Source organism: Rhinatrema bivittatum, chromosome 4, assembly GCF_901001135.1.
Source record: "Rhinatrema bivittatum chromosome 4, aRhiBiv1.1, whole genome shotgun sequence".
Lineage (NCBI taxonomy): Eukaryota > Metazoa > Chordata > Amphibia > Gymnophiona > Rhinatrematidae > Rhinatrema > Rhinatrema bivittatum.
This window is the reverse complement of record NC_042618.1, coordinates 26394912-26413653: the sequence shown is the minus strand read 5'-3', so window position 1 is coordinate 26413653 and position 18742 is coordinate 26394912. Positions and strand designations below refer to the sequence as shown.

At 53.0% G+C, this 18742-nt stretch overlaps 1 protein-coding gene across 1 annotated transcript in view; it reads left to right on the top strand.

The window, feature by feature from the left end:
• Nucleotides 1-18263, top strand: part of SYNE3 (spectrin repeat containing nuclear envelope family member 3) — an 86246-nt gene extending 67983 nt beyond the window's left edge. The window contains exons 9-18 of the mRNA XM_029597884.1: nucleotides 1157-1339; nucleotides 2774-2917; nucleotides 3724-3858; nucleotides 7102-7263; nucleotides 8684-8856; nucleotides 10576-10729; nucleotides 11325-11489; nucleotides 13522-13677; nucleotides 16056-16094; nucleotides 16949-18263. Coding sequence (XP_029453744.1) covers nucleotides 1157-1339; nucleotides 2774-2917; nucleotides 3724-3858; nucleotides 7102-7263; nucleotides 8684-8856; nucleotides 10576-10729; nucleotides 11325-11489; nucleotides 13522-13677; nucleotides 16056-16094; nucleotides 16949-17146 — 1509 coding nt within the window. The 3' untranslated portion in view covers nucleotides 17147-18263. The remainder of the gene's footprint in view (nucleotides 1-1156; nucleotides 1340-2773; nucleotides 2918-3723; nucleotides 3859-7101; nucleotides 7264-8683; nucleotides 8857-10575; nucleotides 10730-11324; nucleotides 11490-13521; nucleotides 13678-16055; nucleotides 16095-16948) is intronic.
• The last annotated feature ends 479 nt before the right edge of the window (nucleotides 18264-18742 follow it).

Below are 18742 nucleotides of genomic sequence, written 5' to 3'. Positions count from 1 at the left end.
GAAGCCCGTTCCCGGAGAGTTTTTTTTTACCCGTGTTGATCATCTCCCCGAGAGCTGCCCTCCCTCCCTCTGCCCGTCGTGGGAAAACTGGCCGCGGTGCGTCTGGCTCTGAGGTGGTTGGAACGGGCCTGGTCCTGCCGGACGCTTGCCACCAGCCTCTGATCACCCAACTCCGTTGCTGTGGTAAATAATTCCTCCCGTATAGTTTTAGAGATGGTCGGACAGACCGACATGCTCCCCGGATTGGTGTGGAGCTCAACCCTGGGCACCCCCCATTTCATTGCTATCTGCATGGTGGGGGGAGGGCAGTGCCTTGTGACCCCCCCCCCCCTCCATCGCAGGGCAGCTGTGGGAAGACTCGGGCTTTGGGGAACCAGAAGGGGGACGGGGCAGAGGCTCCCCTGTCTGTGCACTGAATCACCGAGAAGGCAGCCAGGCAGGTTTCTGCGCAGCCTGCGGTTTTTTTGTTTTTTTTTGGCACCGCGACACCCATCAGGGAGCGATTTAACTTCACCGACTCTGAGTCTATTAAAGGTATTCCTGCGCCAGCAGTCCCTGCCCGCCCCCCCGCCTCGCTGCGCCTTGTCTCAGTAGCTGCAGCCCAGCCGAAACGACTGCTTCATGCAGAGGCCGGGGCAGTGACCTAAGAAAGCTTCCTTCAGGGCTGCACAGAGGGGCTGCTCCTGGCAGAATCCCCTCGCCACTTACCCTTTGTGACTAGAAGGGCCTGTGCAGGAGGAAATGTGAATAAGCAGTTCCTTTCAGTGTGCTCCAGAGCTTCAATGACCCCCTCCCCGTCTCAAGAAAGGAGCAGATATGGGGGGTGGGGGGTCTTCCCAGGCTGCTCCCTGTTCCTCCCTGGGACCCCCAGCAGGGGTCATTCTCCAGGGCTGCACCCCCTGCGTCTCCGGTGCCCCCCCAGGAGGTGCCAGAGCGGCCGCTGCTCCCTGCTCTGAGCAGTGGTGTCCCTCCTGTCGGCCATGGAACAGGAGCAGCCTTTTGGGTGTCCTTTATGACTTGCATTATGACGAATTATTAAGACAAAAAATAACAACAGTACTGCGTATCAATGTAAGAAACTGCAGAAGCCCATGGAAAAGTAAAAGTGAATGCAGTCTGATGCATTATTGCCTGTTTATTTTTTTTTCTCTGCTAGGCCTCCCTGGAAGAGAGCTCCCGCCTGAGGGAGGAGCTGCCGCTCGTACAGCAGCAGAAGGATTTGCTGGGTCACCTGCTTGGGGCGGAGAGAGCCGAGTCTGTTCTGGAAGAGGCAGCGCATGCGGCGCATGCGACGGAGGCCCTGCATGCCAGCCTCCTGCAGCGAAAGATCCTCCTGCAGGTCCGCAGCCACCATTCCTTATCCGGGCGCGCAGAACGCGCTGTAGGCCGGAAGGGATGCTCAGCGACGACAGCCCATATTCACTGTGGGGGGGGGGGGGGTTTCCTTTACAGACGTGGTTTTCCCCCACTCTCACACTGTGATCAGAACCGGCCCTTGGCCACGTGGTGCTCTCTGCTGTGGCAAAAGGTCCCCATTCCCCCCTCTCTGTAACTTCCGAGGGGGCTCCTTCCCTTAGCTCGTTTGGAGATCTGCAGGCGGTGCGGTGGCAGTAGCTGGGAGAAGCATTGGGGGGCTGTGAACTCGCACGTGCCCATAGGTCCTGCGGCTGCCCTGCCTTTCGCACGGGTTTCCTTGGTAACAGGAAGCTTGGCTCACAGAACATAAGAACATAAGAACAGGCCATACTGGGTCAGACCAAGGGTCCATCAAGCCCAGCATCCTGTTTCCAACAGTGGCCAATCCAGGCCATAAGAACCTGGCAAGTACCCAAAACTAAGTCTATTCCATGTAACCATTGCTAATGGCAGTGGCTATTCTCTAAGTGAACTTAATAGCAGGTAATGGACTTCTCCTCCAAGAACTTATCCAATCCTTTTTTAAACACAGCTATACTAACTGCACTAACCACATCCTCTGGCAACAAATTCCAGGCCTCAGCCTGATTTTCCTACCTGCTGCCTCTGCTGGTGGAAGATCTCTAAGAGCTCTAATTTTGACACACACACACCCCCCCCCCCCCCCCCGGTCGGGCCAATGCACAGGTTACACTCCCCCTAGGGCCAGTTCTGACTGTGGCACGCTCCCATGTGATTACGAAGTCGGCATCAGGTTTCCACCCCATTGGCGCCCGCTCTCAGCAACCGAAATGTGCTCTGACACCTTGTTAAAAAAAAAACAAAAAAAACCCGCTACTGCCAGCGCAGTACAGACCGTTGTCTGATATGAAGCCCGACCCCCCCTATGCTGCAAAGACACATGGCTGGTTGCAGCGGGAGCACGCAGGATGCCGCAGGGCAAGCGTGTCATCTTCAGACCCTCTCACCGCCTGCTGGCCCTGCGCACGGCGTGAACAGATCCCCCGGCGGGTTCACGTCTCTCTCATTGTACCAGCAGGCACTCGTTCGTAAAGCAAGATGCCAGTCTGCTCTTTGCCTCCAGGCAGGGAATGGCAAGTGAAGTACAGAGTGGGCCGAGCTTGTTTTGCGGGTCGTGTTTCATTTCTGATTCATAATCCAGAGTAACCTCAGAGCAAAGCTCTTGTTACTGGCCATCCCTGACCTGCAGCGGCTTCCCCGATTAACAGCTCTTAGGGCCTCTGAGAGACCTTCTTAGGATCCTTAGGGCTCGGTAAGAAATGGAAATTTAAAAAGGAAGAGAAGGCGATAGATTTGGGGGTCTGAGCTAACGAACCGGATTTGTTATTCTGTTCAGAGCTCGATCTCTCAGAGCGCAGACTTGGATGCCACGCTGGAGTCTTTGCAGAAGAGACTGGGGGCGCTCAGGCTCGACGTGACGGCAGCGAGCGAGTCCCAGCCTGACCTGGCGGGGAAAGAGGGGAAGCTGCGGAGACTGCAGGTGAGTCCCGGTCTAAGATGGTGGCTGCACCCTCCCGCACCGGACTGACTGCGTCCTGTCTTTGCCTTGTCTAACTGTAGGTCAGCGCTTCCGCTGTTTTCTCCCGAATTTACGCCTTGAAAGAAAGGACAGACACAGTGAGCTGAACGAGGAGAGTTTTTTTTTCTGTCCTTTACGCCAGGTTAGCTCAGCGGAGAAACCTCTTTCAATGACGTGTCTGCACTTTTATCGGACCGTTCATTATGGAGGGAGCCTGATACGAATGATAAGATTCTCCCTCTCTTCCCCCCCCCCCCCTCCCCGCGGCACCTGCATGGCTGGTGCGATTCACTGCATTCCTGTACCGACCTGCCCGTGTTTTTAGCTTGTTCGGTGCTGTGTACACGTTCAGCTCTTGCAGAACCAGAAAATCATGGTTATGGTGCCGACTCCCTTTAACTGCGCTCCCGGCTCTGGCGTTGCTCCTCGCACAGCGGCACCCTTCTGGAGTACAGCCTCGCGCTCCGAGCTCCCGGCCCTGGTTACGCACCCCCCCACCCCCCACACAGCGGCACGCTGCTGGAGCACTGCCTCTCGCTGCCCGTGCTGTACTGAGCTCCCGGCCCTGACGGTACCCCCCCCCCCTCACGCAGCGGCACAGTACTGGGGTACCGTCTCCTGCCGCCCAGCACGGCATGCGTCCTTGTGGTGTGTCGCGCGGTTTCCAGGGCCGGCATCTTCTGCGAGTTACCTTCAGGTGACAGTGGGTACCGGTGTGGGCGCTGTGGGTGCTCAGTGACCGCATTGTTTTCCCCTTCTTGCCACAGGAGATCCAGGAAGAACTGCTGAAAATCGGACTTCACGTCGAGGAGCTGGAGGCCTCGGCTCAGTCACAACCCGCTCACAGGCCCAGAATCAGCCAGCTGTCCTCCGACTGCCTGGCGTTGAAGAGACTGCTACAGGTTAAGACCTGGGATGCGGGATGCACAAGCTGAGGGTCTGCGTCAGGGAGCTGGGCCGGGTCACTATAGGGAGCCATTTGCAGGAGGGGTTCGCTCAATTTGTTTTTTCCCCACCTTCCTAGGTATCCCCTGTCACTTTAGCCAGAGTAACGCAGGGCTGACTCAGAGGGAATGGAAAGGTTTTCTGTATGTCAGGCACACTGCTAGAAACATGACGGCAGAAAAAGACCGTATGGCTCATCCAGGCTGCCCATCCGTACAATTAATTTAGCTTTAAAATTCCCATCTCTCTCTCAGAGATCCTTGTGTTTATCCCAGGCTTTCTTGAATTCAGATACTGCTTTTGTCTCCACCACTTCCACTGGGAGGCCGTTCCACACATCCACCACCTTCTCTGTAAAAAAAAATATATTTCCTAAGATTACTCCTGAGTCTACCCCCTTTCACCCTCATCTCATGATCCCTCATTCTAGATCCTCCTTTCCATTGAAAAGGACTCTCCTCCTATGTATGGAAACCTTTGAGAAATTTGAATGACTCTACCATATTCCCCTGTCTCGCCTTTCCTCTAGGGTGTCCATGCTTAGATCTTTAAGTCTATCCCCGTGTGCTTTAGGACAGTGGTTTCCAACCTTTTTTATTTTGTGGCACAAGGTTCACTTCGCTGTGGCACCCCAACCACTTCCCCATCACCACTTTTTCTTTTCTCCCCCCTCTCCCCCCATCCCACTGGCATCGTCATCACCTGCCCTCCCCCCTCAACCCTTGGTACCATCACATGTCTCTTCCCTCCATTCCGCTCATATCATCTTCTTCTTCCATTCCCTCTCCCTCACCCCCTGGCATCATCATCCCTCTCTCTCTACCCCTAGCATCATCACTTTCTCTTCCCTCTCCCTCCACTCCTCGTGCCAATCACCTCTTCCCTTTCACCCCCCCTACCATCACCTTCCCTCTCCCTCACCCCCTGGCATCATCACCTTCCCTCTAATTTCACTCCTCTCCCCCACCACCATACTCATCATCATAATCTTCCATCTCCCTCACCCCCTGTCATCACCTTCTTTTCCCTTTCCCTCCACCCCTTGGCATCACCTTCCCTCCCCCTCTCCTTCCCATCCCCACCAAGCATTATCACCTTCCCTTCGCTCTCCCCCACACCCAGCGTCCCCTGCCTCACCCCACCCCCAATCCTTGCACAGAAGATGTCTGTCAGCAGGCTCAGCGAGTGCTGCTTCTTCCTCCTTTGCCAGCTTCCCTCTGCAATCTGAACTGCAGGGAGCCAGCAGGTTTCATGAGACTCCAGGAGCCGGGGCAGTTTGTGTTGCAGAGGGGAAAGCAAAAGCAGCTGCCGCTTAGTGCTGCTCTCCCGCGCCCCCTGCTGGTGGGAGGACATGAGACTGCAGCTGCGGCACACCAGTAGGAGAGGCTGCTTTAGAGCAAAGACCGCCGATCGTTTTAGTAGCCTCCCTCTGGACCGACTCCATCCTGTTTATGTCCTTTTAAAGGTGCGGTCTCCAGCGCTGTACACAGTAGTCCCAGTGAGGTCTCAACCAGGGACCTATACAGGGGCAATATCACCTCCCTTTTTCTGCTGGCCAGACACAGGTGCGGGAGAGTCTGTTTGCTCTGAAGCTTGGAGAATGTTTTCTTTACTTACATGCCCACCGAGCAAATGCCCTCTGCCTCCCGAGCCCACCTAACGTGGAGCTGACAGGAATAGCTGGACACCGGACCGCAGACCCCAGGCCCTTCTCAGCCTCTGAGCTGAGACTGAGAGCCGGGGTTAGACGGAGGGGCAGGGGAGCAGGTTGATGAGAACCCTGCCAGCTCAGACCAGCTGAGTATACCCACACCCAGCCTAGGATTAAACCCCCCTGCAGGAACCAGTTCTTCTGCCTTACTGTGCTCTCATCTCAACACTGGCAGGGGCGAGATGGGGCGACGCTCTGCCTCCACGGACAGTCTGGCAGATTCTTACTGCGCTTCCTCCTCTCCCTCCTGCTGCTGTTGCTTGTACTCTTCCTTCAAATCCGTTTGCTCTGCAGCTGAAATCCTCCCGTTCACGGCTCCTCGAGGGATGTCCTCTCACTCCGGTTTTGGAAAATGGCGGCGTGTTTGCGTTCCTGTGCTCCGGGGGAATAAAGGCCACTTAAAAAAAAAAAAAGAAGAAAGGTGCAGGCCCACGTTCCGTGGTGATATTTTGGTTTTATCTTGAAGTTTGTAGGGTAAAAGCAGGGCGGGAGCTGATTGTGTGGTTGAATAGCTGGCGAAATCTAACCACGCAGTGTGTATGGCGGTAAGGTTATCCGGCAGGGGTGGAATATCATGCTGACCAACCGAAGGCCTGATCCACTGAGGCTTTTCTCCTATTCTGTTTCTATGGGAAATGATCGTCATGAATCGAGCCCTCAGTCTGAAAGTCCTTCCTGGGAGCTTCTCTGATCTGGCCCCTCTTTTCTTCCTGCAGCTTATGGTTTTAACCTCAGAAACGTTGCAGATTAGAGGGTCCATTTCTCTAGTGGGGTAGATTTATCTAGCTGAAGCTCAATTTTAGCAGGGTAAGGCTCAATTTTAGCAGGGTAAGGCTGTGGAGTCCAGGGTGGCCAACTGGCTCCAAATTCTCAGGATAGGCCAATTTTATTTATTATATTCTGCTTTTCAGCACGTCAGAGTGGATCATATTCAATTAGTGTGGGTATTCCCACAATCTTAAGGTTGTACCTGAGGCAACAGAGAGTAAAGTGACTTGCCCAAGGTCACAAGGAGTGGCAGTGGGATTTGAACCCTCATTTCTGGGCTTTGTAGCCTGCTGCTCTAACCTCTATGCCGCTCCTCCACTCTGGCCTTGGTTTTAGCTCACAGCCTGCAGGAACTTGTAGTCTTGCTTTTCTTGGGGAAATCAGAAATCAGAACTATAAGTTCCTGCATGCAACAGGGTAAAACCAGGGCTGGATCGTCCTGCCCTGAAAATCTGGAGCCAGCTAGCAACCCCTATCTGTGAATCACTGAATCAAGTCGCCTCTTGCAAATATTGAGTGCCACCTGGTGGCAGCTTTCAGAAATGCAGGCTTGCATGGCGTTATGTTCGGGACCTGAGTTTCAAATGAACACGGCAATTTTCAGATTTTTTTTTTCTGGCCTCTCTTAACAGTGGGAAATCATAAAAATTTTGTTTTCTCTCACCAGGTTTGCTGACTTTTTTTTTTCTCATTGTTTTTGTCTGATCTTCCTCTGGTTTAGGTGAAAATAAGAATGTGTAAGCAGGCTGTCAGCGAGCACCAGGCGTTCAAGAAGAGGCTGGCGGACCTGCAGCGGTGGCTTGTGGCGACCTCGCAGAAACTCGAGGACATGGAGAAGACCTGGGAAGAAGAAAAAGAAGAGAACAGCATGAGGGAAGCTGAGGTAAGAAGCCCTCAGCACGCAGCTATTCTCAAGCCGGTCCTTGAGGCCTGCTGAGGTGGTCAGGTTTTCAGGATATCCACAGTGAGTGCGCACGAGCAATATTTGCATGCACTGTCTCCAGGGTTGGGAAATGTTTAGTAGATGATGGCAGAATTAGACAGAACGGTCCATAGAGTGTGATGATGATCAGCAAGGTGTCCCTCCTTATCCAGGACAGTCTCTTTAATCTTCATTATTTGTGCTCCACGTTCTTGGGTAGAGGGGCATACAAGATCCCCCTTCTGGTTCTCTCCTGCATGCTCCTTGTGGATATCCTGAAAACCCGAGTGGCTAGAGGGGCCCTAAGAGCTGAGACCATCATCGCACTATCCCGGTGGTTCCCAAAACTGTTCTGTCTAGTTTTCAGGATAGCCACAAAGAACGTGCTTGACATCTATCTGCATTCACCATTTTCATTGTATGCAAAGTTGTTTTTCCCCCCATATTTTAGGACAGCCTGAAAACCCAACTAGATATGGGGTCAGGGTCAGGATTGTAGGCCAACAGAGAGTGGAATCCAGCTCACACTTCCCCCTCCAAACCCGAACTTAAAACGTAATGAGACAGATATTCAGCCACAATCCAGCTGAGAAAGTTAGCTGGATAAACATATCCAACTAACTTAGCCAGGGTATTCAGTGGCACAGCCGCACTGCTGAATACACTCGGCTATCTAAAAGTGAGCCAGATACATTTTTCTGCTTAACTTTAGACCTGCTGAATATTGGCACTTATCCAGCTAAGGTGGCCGGATAAGTAGCCTTGCCCCAGAACGCCCCTATCCCGCCCACCACTTAACCAGATAAATAAACGCAGCGGAATGTTCAAACAGTGCCACTTAGCCAGAGAAGTCTGAATTTATCCAACTAAGCGGCACTGGATCTTGACCTCAGCGTTTCCAGTTCCAGTGGAGATGATTCGGTACAGCTAAACGTTACTGGCTGCCCTGCTGGCTAATTTCCCTAAAGCTAAATGAGCATACATTGATCTTAATATTGAGGAGATGCTACTCCAAGATTTCCTCCTTGCATTCCCTTATTTTTTTTTTGAGATAGCTTTGAATTAAAGCATATTCCCAAAGCACTGTCAGAAGGAAGGTTCAGTGTGAAGGACAAACCAAGGACAAATCCAGCAGTCCAAAAACCCATGGCAAGCTTGCCCCAGGTTGTACAGGGAAGGTCGAAGGCGAGCCTTGAATTCACGTCCCAGGATCTCTGCTGACTCCGAGCCCAGGGCGGTCACCGCCGGGCTACTCCCACCTCATTCCCCTGACCCCTCCCCACCCCCCCTCACTTTCAGGATAACACCCAGAGCTCCCGGTGCTGGCTGTGACGTGTGAGAGCGCCGCGCAGATTCTCATCCTGACCTCTCTGCCTCTCAGAGCCTGCTGGCCGACTTCCGAGACAGAGAGCTGCAGCTGCACCGGTTGGAAGCCGAGGGCCAGGCCGTCGCGGACAGCTCGTCTCCTGCGGGGGCAGCGCACGTCCAGGGACAGCTGGAGCAGCTGAGGGAGCCCTGGGACTCGCTCAGGGCGCGAGTGGAAGCCCTGGCAGGGTAACTATTCATTCACTTGTTTTGTTAGCCTCCCCCGCGCTGTAAACCAGGCTCACTTGAAAACATAAAATAGATAATACTGGAAGACGCTTAACGGGGATGAGCTAGCAAGGTGTTCTCCTGTTCTTAGAGTTTATTGTCAAAACGGTACCCCTGAGGAATGGGGCAAAGGGTCTAAAGCCATCACAGACGGTTGTGCATCGAGATACTGTTTCAGGAGTTGGTTGCTTTTAAATACTCTCTTGTCTGTATCCAAGTGCTTGACTTTGGCTCTGATACTCTTTGCTTTCTGTAGCCTGAACTTTGTGGGGCAGGTATTCAGCTAGCTAAGTTAGCCACTTTATTATACACCCCTGTGTCCCACCCACCACTACTTACCCAGATAAAAGGTTCTCTGGCTAAATGGTGGTCACCGAACGGGACCGAATATTCAGCCGCCATCACTTAGCTGGAGAAGTGCCTACTTATCCGACTAAGTAGCACATAATATCGGCCTCTCTGTCTTTTACTTCCTCCCGTGCCCGCTCCGCTCTGTCTCCCTTCTGTCTCCCTTCTGTCTCACACGGCTTGGACAGTCCTGTGTATAATACGGGGGATGCTGGAGCCGACCAGGGCTCTTTAGCTTAGAGAAGAGATGGCCAGGGGAGGATGCAATTAAACCGTACAGGCCTATCGGTGGACTCATCCGGGAATTTATTTTTTACCCTGGACAAAAGTAATGTGGACCCCCTTCTCAGGCTAAGGGGCAGTAGATTTTAGCACTGCAGGAGAGGAGGCGAGATCAGACAAGTTACGCAACATTTTGCCAGGGGAGGCAGTCACGGCTGCAACTCTGAGGGGGGGGTCCACGTTCCGTGGCATTTAGCAGATAACTTCTGAGTTATCCGCTAAATCCCGACTTTGGAATATTTCCACCGTTTATCCAGCTAAGCTTTAAAGTTGGCCGGAGAACGTAGGGGGGCCTGCCGGGGAGGGTCGTGCCGTAGAGCCGTCCTCAGTTTAGCCAGATAAACTTTAAGGCAGTCGGGTGTGTTCAGTGGCGCCAAAGGTAGCCGGATAACATGGGCCTCGTAGCAAGACGGGCCAGACTTGTAGCAGACATTGCCTGGTCCCATGATGGGAGTTAGACTTGGGGGAAGGAAGATGATCCGGGGACTCGAGCTGCTCCGCTTATTTGGGGGTGAAGCAGATCGGTCATTGCCGGAGAAGGGGTTGGGCTACAGGTGCCCGGTGGCTTCTCTCTGGCCCTGTACCGCACAATGAGAGCTCTTAGGCAACCAGAAGAACGCTCAGCCCCCTGGACTGCCGTCAAGATTTTTGCAATACATTTATCTGAATTAATTAGCTTTGTGTGTTGTTAGTATTTGTAATTGTAATAGCTCAGATGGATTTTTCTCACTGTTTTATTATTTTTTTTACTCGCCTTGGGGTTCCTCGAACGATAAGGTGAGAAATCAGGTTTGACTAAATAAATAAACTCTACACCCGCTTTTTCATTTAAATTCTGTGTACTGTGACTGAAACCCAAGGTTTACTGATTCTCTTTTTTTCTGTTGTTGCCTGCTTTCCATACCCTAACCCTCCTCCCCGGACGGTGTGCAGCGCAGCCTGAATGTGGCTCACTGCGGCCCACGTTTTGTGGCACCGCAGTGGAAGCTCGTGGGATAGCGGGGCCCGAAACTTTCTCTGACACCTCTGTGTTCTCTTCTGGCTTTCAAGCATCCTCTGGAAAAGGCAGCAGGAGCGAATGGCAAACGATCCGGGGAAGATCTGGGCCGTGTCAGACGGCCCTCCCCAGGTGGACCAGCTGAGCCCTCCCTTCGCGGATGCGATGGATTCTCTCAACCCAGGACAGGGGGGAAGTGCCAAGGATGTAAGAAAGTCTTCTCTGTGTCCCGGAACCTCTTCCCTCCAACCCCTAGGAGAGGAAGAGAAAAGCATAAGTGAATTAAAAAAAAAAAAAAAGGCTGTCCGGGGCCGCCCCAAAGAGAAAGCCCTTTAAAATGGGATCTGCCCAAGGAGAGAGAGATGCTAAAGAGACGAGAAGGGAGCCCGAGTGACTCCCGACACATCGCGGCGGTTCCCAGGCCTGGTCGGGCCTTGACTCACCATTCGGTCGGGTTTGTCAGGATATCTGCAGCGGAATATGCATAAAACAAATTTGCATATCCTGGGTCTCCACCGCATGCAGATTTGTCTCATGAGTGTATTCTGTGGAGTTCATGAAAACCCGCCTGGCGGGGGTGGTTGTAGAAATATTCAGTAGTTTTGGAAGCCTCTTGGGTCTTTAGCCTGCGTTCAGGTCTCTAAGGGGGCCAGGGGCGGCCCAGCCTGCCTTATATTTTGCTCTTCAGTGAGGACAGCAGAGCCCAGACCGGGGGGGGGGGGGGGGGGGGGGAGGGGAAGGGCGTCCATGCTACATGGTGCAGGCATCTGAAACGGTTTTCTGTTTTGTTTTTGTTTTTCAGAGGAGTTCGGGAGCGGAGAGGAGCACGGTTGATTACCCGAGGCTCATGAAGGATTTTGAAGAGTGGTTGCGGGGGGAGAGCGCCGAGCTGACTGCCATCCTGCGGGACGGAGCCTCCTCGGGTGGCGACGACGACGATCTCCAGGCGCAGCGCAGCAAGCTGCAGGTGAGCGCCACCCCGCGGGGGGCCCCCCGAGTGTGATCGCACCGCTCCTCGCTGACCCGTCGCCCGCCCTTGCCCTCCGGTGCCGCGCAGGTCGGCCAGGATAGGCCGCGCCCTGATGCAGAGGTGCGATCCCCCACGAGGCAGTGTGGGAATTAGCCGTCGCTGCAGACTTTTTCCCACTGACCCAGGCGCTTGGCACCAGTGCGAGTTGTCGCTTTGTAAATTTCTCCTCTCCGTGCCATCCGTGGGCGTGATGAAGCACAGGGCTCGTGATCGGAGGGGTATTCAGGACTTTCGTTATTAGTTGACTGTCGGCAGCGACCTTCAGGCTAAAACTGAAGGTCTCTCAAACTCCTCCCCACAGCCAGGCGCCGTCAGTTGACTAAACGTCATAATTGGCTCCTGTTGGTCCCCGTGAGAAGGATCCACAGAATCGCACCCATCTCCTCCTTAGACATGACTTTGGCTGATAGTCTATGGACTAAACTTTTAAAACGAGAATGTCGCAGGCCATCACCCCGGTGCTAGGGAAGATTTAGAGCCCGGGCTCCCGCTGTGATCGCCGTAGGCGCGCGGAGGAAATATTGCACATTGTGTGCAGACAGAATCCCACAGGGTGACGCCAGGCATGCGTTTCTCCCGCCCCGGACTGCCGACTCCGCCCTCTGGCTGAGGAACAACAGCCTGGGCTGGCGGGGGCCCCTGCCCGCACGCTCCCGAGGCTCGCACTAGCAAGAAATAATTTAATTAGGAGATGGTTCTGTTCTGACAGGCCGCAGCGTCTTCTCCTGCGGTTTTAATCGGTCAGGGCCGATCATATTTGTTCTCCGTCCCGTAATAGGTTTTTTTGACCCCGTGCAGCATGCATGTTTCTAAGGCTGAATTTTCAAAGCCCCTTTACCCCCGTAAATCGACCGTCTGAAGATTGCCTTCCCTTGGCGCGGTTAAAAAGTCTGCGCGCCGTTCTTGTAGTCACGTTGAGGGGACGAGCTCCCAGGGGTCTGCCTTCAGTGTAAAATACCGCAGAGATTTCATCCTTTTCGCTGGCTTGATTGAGCAAAGTCAGGCGGTTGCTGGATGTGTCCTCGAGAATGTGTAGAAATAAGGGTCCACAAAACTTTGTATGCGCCAAGGATTTGTGACGAGCTTTCAAGAGCTGGGTTTCTTTCGTGAAGCAAAGATTGCATTGTGGCTGCCATGTTTAGTCCAACTCTGTTTCTTTAGATTCCGCTGTTTACCTTCAGGTATTGCCCTAGCCCCAGAGGGTTCACAGGCTAGCAGGGTCATTCGTCAAATTGCGTTATGGCGTTATCGCGGGCGTTAGGGCCCTAACGCCAAATACGCATGCAATAAATAACGCATCGTGGGACGCGTATGCAGATTTTAAAAATTTTGTCAATAGGGAATTGTTGGGGTGGAGTTTATGAAAATGAGGGGTGGCTAACGTTACGTGCGATAGCTTAACGCACGCTATCGTGGGATTTAAACGCTAGCAATAACCGCGCCTTTTTTTTTCCCCTGACGTTATGGCTGCGATAGCTGTGCATTACGACCGAAACAGGATTTGTGATAAATATCGCAAATCCCATTTTGGGCAGGGAGAAGGGAGACACAGATATTAGTCACCTTTTTATACCACTGTAAGAGGAGCCATTCCGGACGCGGGGTGAGGTTTTGGTGGCATGCTAGGTTTTGGGGGGGGGGCGGTTTTACATGCACAGTCGGAGGTACGAACAGCACAGTACACAGCAGTGACGATTTGTCTACTGTGCTATTCGTACCTCCGACCGTGATTGTGAAACTGCCCCCCCCAAACCCTAGACCATCCCCAACACCTCATCCAGAGTTCAGAACGGCCCCTCTTACAGTGGTATCAAACGTTTACTTAAACGAGAGCCTTATAAAGAGTCTCTGTCTCTCTCATCTGACACTGTTTGCACGGCTCAGCGACTCATCGGGACACCATGCTCTGCCATTTTGCAAAATCTTGAGTGCCTCATGGCTGTCTGTTGTGGGGGATCTGCTCTTTCAGAAGCTGCGCTCCCGGTTACCAGACGGACAGGGGCGCTTTGAAATCCTCCTTCAGCTGCGGCCGGTCATGGGGATTGCCGAAGACCTGCGGCTGGAGGACCTGCGCTACCGCTGGATGCTCTACAAATCCAAACTTAAAGACGCCAGTAACATGTCGGTAAGAGCCATGTGGGAAGGGTGGGGAAGCTCATTCCAGTTGAATGGTGGGAGCTGAATTTGTAAGTCAGAGGGAGGGAAATACAGACCTTACAGGATATCTAGGGAACCCCCTTCACGATGAAGGAGAAAGTGAGCTCACTGATGCCGATACATCCCGTCGGTCCCATAGCCTTGGACTCGTTCCTTGTGCTGTTGGGCAAATGACGCTCGTTCAGTGCCCGCCTGCTGCCGTTAGATCCCTGATGGAAGTGCGCGCCTTGTACAGAGCGAGGGGAGGCAGGAGGGAGCAGGGAAAGGGTGCCCGCCGCGCCAGGCTCCGCACAGAGGCTGCACGCGGTGCCGAGGGGGAGCTGCCGACGAAACGTTTCAGCCGCGCTTTGCAGCTGGTGGATCGGGTGCTGGTAACCGCCCAGCGGTCTGTCAGATTTGGCGTCATTTGCCACACAGCACAGTGGTTTTGGCGTTGCGGGGGGGGGGGGGAGGGTGTGTGGCAGGTTTTCAGAGGAGCCCCAGCACAGCGGCTGCGAAGCTCTGCGATTGTGGGCTGTAGTGACTGCAGAACCCCTGTGTCTAAGCAGGAGAGTTGAGGCTGGAAATCTGAAAGGCAGGACAGAGCCTGACTAAAAGTGCTGTCAGGTAGCAGAGCCCCTAGGTCGGTGGTCGCCAGCCTTGGCCACTCAATGAACTTCTTAGGCATCGGGCCACATCCCAAACGGCATTGTCTTCTTAACCATCCAATAAGCCAGACTTCCTGCTTTAAATACCCCTGGTGTAGAGGAGCCTTGCTGAGAGCCCTAAAGAGCTCCAGCTGGAGGTTGGCTCGGCTCAGAAGCTCTAACGGGACATCCCATTGGATGGTAGAGGACAGGGGCCAGCAACGGTTTTGGACAGAGTGCAAAAAAAATAGCAACACCCGCTCCCAAGATGTTGGAGAGCCAGAATTAGGGAGGGAGAGATGTTGCTGACAAGAAGCCGGGAGCGGGGGGAGTTTGTGGAGAAAAGTGAGGGAGGTAGGGGGAGACCTGGTTGGCAAGTGGAGGTTGCTGGGGAGGGGACTTTGCCGGAACAGATGTTGATTTTTTATTTTGGCAGAGGAGAGTGTGGCCCCCTCCCCATGGCCCCTGTCTGCCCGCACCATCTTTGCGCCGGCAGCACCCACGTTTTCTGAGGCGACGGGGCCGGCGCCGGTGGTGCTGATCTCGTTCCTTGTAAGATTAGCTCACCGAGGAGGCGCCAGTCCACCAGTTCTGCACGTGAGAAGGGTGCCGGGGCACAGGTATCTGCCGGTTGGGTGCAGAGGATTCTGTCGAGCAGCGGTGTACCACCGCACGCCGGGGCATTGCCAGCCCCTCCCGGCATAGAGCAGAATGGAGCTAGGGAGTCTTGACTGGCAGTCTCTGCCCAGGTTATCTGAGCAACTGCAGCTAAGTGAGGAGACCTTTCCACTTTATTTATGTAAAAAAAATGCAGATCTCTCCTCGGCGGGTAACAACAATGCACACCTAAAATTCAATTAAAACACTACACATAAAACACCAAGAACATAAAAACAAAGGAAATTAATAACAGAAAAATACATGTATCATAAGATTAAAAAAAAAGTCACGAAAGTAAAACTTAATGCAACCAGCCTTGAAATCAGAAGGTACAAGGCATATTCTGTCTGGATGTTACCCAGATTTCAAGCCTACTCCTTAAAACAAGCAGTTTAAACAGAGCTCACCTAATACTGAATAAGATAGATCACTGCTGCTGTTGCTGAAGCAATACAGATAAGCTTCAGCTTCTCCGTCTGTTTCTAGCAGCCAGGAAATCTCACCTTGATTATTCAGAGAGAGCCTGAGTTAAAAAGGTGTCCCTTCAGCAGCTTCTGGAGCTAAATCTTTGATGTTTCGGCTTTGAGATCCTCTGGCAAAGCGTACCAGCCACCCCGAAGATTTGCTCCTGGCATTCAGCTGATCTATAATGAGCTTTACTGAAGATGCAGCGAGTAAACAGCGAACAGAGGATCTCTGTGTTTAAGATGGGCGATATATTTTTAAACTGAATTTCAAACATCTAGGTGCCAGATTAGTCCAGCTTTAAAAACTATCATTAAAATTTGAAAATTCCCCAGGCTGCATTCAAGGAGCAAAGCCGAGGGTCCACTGCAAACTATTTATTTGCAAGCATCAGTAAAGCAAAAGCCGTGTTTGACCAGGCCCTGCCAGAAAAGCACGAGCTTTGCTTCCTTCTGGGTTTCATGCCTTGCCGGGCTCGGATCCTCTGCTCCAGAGTCGGCAGTTTGCCTCTCCTCTCTGGCTATTCTGGAAGTTGTTTGGCTGCAAGCTTTACAGATCATTCAATTTCACTCTTCTTTTTTTTCTTTTTTGACAGTCTCTCCAATCTGTAGATGGCCCAGGCGATTCAGTGAAGGTATCGCATTCTTTTTACTGTTTTGTTTTTTTTCCCCCACAAGATTACCAAACAATACCGTTCAAGAAGGCAGCGGGGGGGGGCATGTGCGTGCACTTCAGTGCAGAGTTTGCCCATTCGTTTGTGTGTGGAGTTTAAGCGGAGTGCCCATTTGATTCGTTTCGGTCAGGTTCATGCCAAGCTAGGTGGCATATTCGGACAAGTCACTGGCAGCCCCCAGACTGAGACAAATTGTGCCGATTGCCCCTGGGGTGAGAGAGAGCGCATTGCTTTTATCCCACAGCCTGGTCCCATTGGCCCATCGGTTGGCTGAAGGGGGACAGGCTGCACGGATTGCGATGCTGACGGGCTTTGCCCTGCCGCCCTGTTCCCAGGCAAGGTTTTCCTCCCTCTTATTTCGTTAATCCAGCAGTTTCCTCCCTCTCCTTTATACCTCCGGCTCAGTCAGGACCAGGACTGGGATCTGCCGCCATGCGCCTTCGTTCGCAGCTACCCCCGGGTTATTTTCCCCCCTATGGTAATAGACCCTCCCACCCGCTGCTCTGGTCATTGTAGCCATGGTCCGGAGGCCGGAAGCCATGTGCCAGGGGTTCTTCAGAGACTCTGCACCACGGGGGGGGGGGTGTAAACCTGGTCACCAGACATCACTGTTAAGTAACGACCATGGTTCCCACAACTCCCATCCCAGCCAGCACGGGGAGCAGTGATTGAACCAAGGATCTTCCACAGGGCGCGCAGATCAATGTCTCTGCCCGGCAGGCCCCGGTCCTAAAATGCCACCATTGCGTTTCCTTCTCTCGTGACTGGTGAAAGCCTCTCTCTCTCTCTCTCTCTCTCTTTTTCCTGTGTTACAGACGAGGCCGGGCCGGACGTGCGCCTTCCTGCAGCGGGTCTGCTGTGCCGCGCTCCCGCTCCAGCTGCTGCTGCTGCTCCTGCTTCTCCTGGCCTTCCTGCTGCCCCTGGCGGAAGAGACCCACAGCTGCACCCTCGCCAACAACTTCGCCCGCTCCTTTAAGCTGATGCTGCGATACGAGGGCCCTCCGCCGACGTAACCCTCCTCAGCGTGTGGCGAGCCGAGCCCGGGGGCTCTGCTCAGAAAACGGATACTGGCCCTGCCCCCCCCCGCCTGTACGGCGACCCTCTGCCTCGAGGAGCCTCTAAAGGTCACGGGGGACACCATCTCAACTGGAACTATGGGCAAATGCACTTATTCAAATTTTGGTCTACATAAATGTTGTATTTAGTGAAGCCGAATTCAGTCTTTTGGGCTAACATGGGCCTTTCTTCATAAGGGATGTGGTTCAGAGACTGAAGCGGTGAACTAGAAACCAGGGCAGTTCCTCAGGCTCTTGTGTTCCAGTCTTGCTCTCAGGATTGCCTGCTCATTCCATTTTTTTTTGTTCCAGAATGATCCAGGCCTGGTTTTACCCCGCTGCAGGGAGAGGAAGGAAGCTGTAAGCCACCAGAACTGCGAGCCCAAAGGGGTAAAAACCAGGACTGGATCACCTGGAAAAGTGGACTTGACTCTCTTTAGCGCAGCCTTGGGATTTTTTTTTATTTATCTATTTTTTTTTATTAACTTTATCTCCCTGTGCCTCAGGTTGCCTGACCATTCTCAAGGAGTGGTGATAACGTTTTTCAGTCTCTTTCCCCCTTTAGAAGCCGCCAGGCCCAACAGACGCCAAAACTGGCAGCTGGACATTAAAAATTGAGTTAAAACGATAGAATAAGAAATATATTTTAAAAACTCCACGGCTGGTTTATCTGTGCCAGCCTCTTTCCTGGTTCTGGTTTTATATTATGCATACTTTTTTTTTTTTTTTTTTTTTAATCATTTTTTTATTAACTTTTGTTTAGTGTAGAGTATTTAAGGGCAGATTTTAAATGTCCGGCACGCGTAAATCCCGGCCTTTACGCGCGTGGCCAGGCATTACGCGCGCCGGGCGAATCTTCCATGAGGCCCGGCCACGCGTGTAAAGGCCGGGGACGCGCCCAAGTGCCGGGCCTCTTGGAAGGGGACGTGCCGGAGGGCGTGTTTTGGGAGGGGCGGGCTGGGACAGCGCCATTGTTCGCTGTCCAGGAGCCTCGTGCGCCGGCCAGCTGCCGGCGCGTGCAAGTTACTTCAGATTGGGCCCTGAAGTAACTTGTAAAATAAAAGCTAATAACATTTTAAAAAAGGTTTGAGTGAGGGGGAGGAGAGGGAAAGGGAGGTTAGGGTAGGGGGGGGGGTAGGAAAGTTCCCTCCCAGTCCGCTCCTAAATTGGAGCGAACTGGGAGGGAACTGGGGAAGGCCCCGATGCGTCACCGCGTGAAAATCGCCAAAATGTAGCCTCCCCTTGCGCACACGCCGCCCCCGATTTTGTAACACGCGTGCACCGGTGGGCGCGTGTTATAAAATGGCGTGTCCGTGTGCGCGCGCCGGGTAGCGTGCGCAGATGGACACGCGCACTTATTTTTAAAAAAATCTACCCCTTATTGTTTCCTGCTGCAGTTACTGGGTTATCAGAGTAGAACAGAAACTCTTTTTCCTGCCTGTTCATACGTCTCGGGAGAACCTTACTGCCGATTCTGTGATGTCATTACCCCATTTTTTTTTTCCCAGTAGCAATAGGGGAAGATACAAAGAGGTCACTTCCGGAGCTGACCTT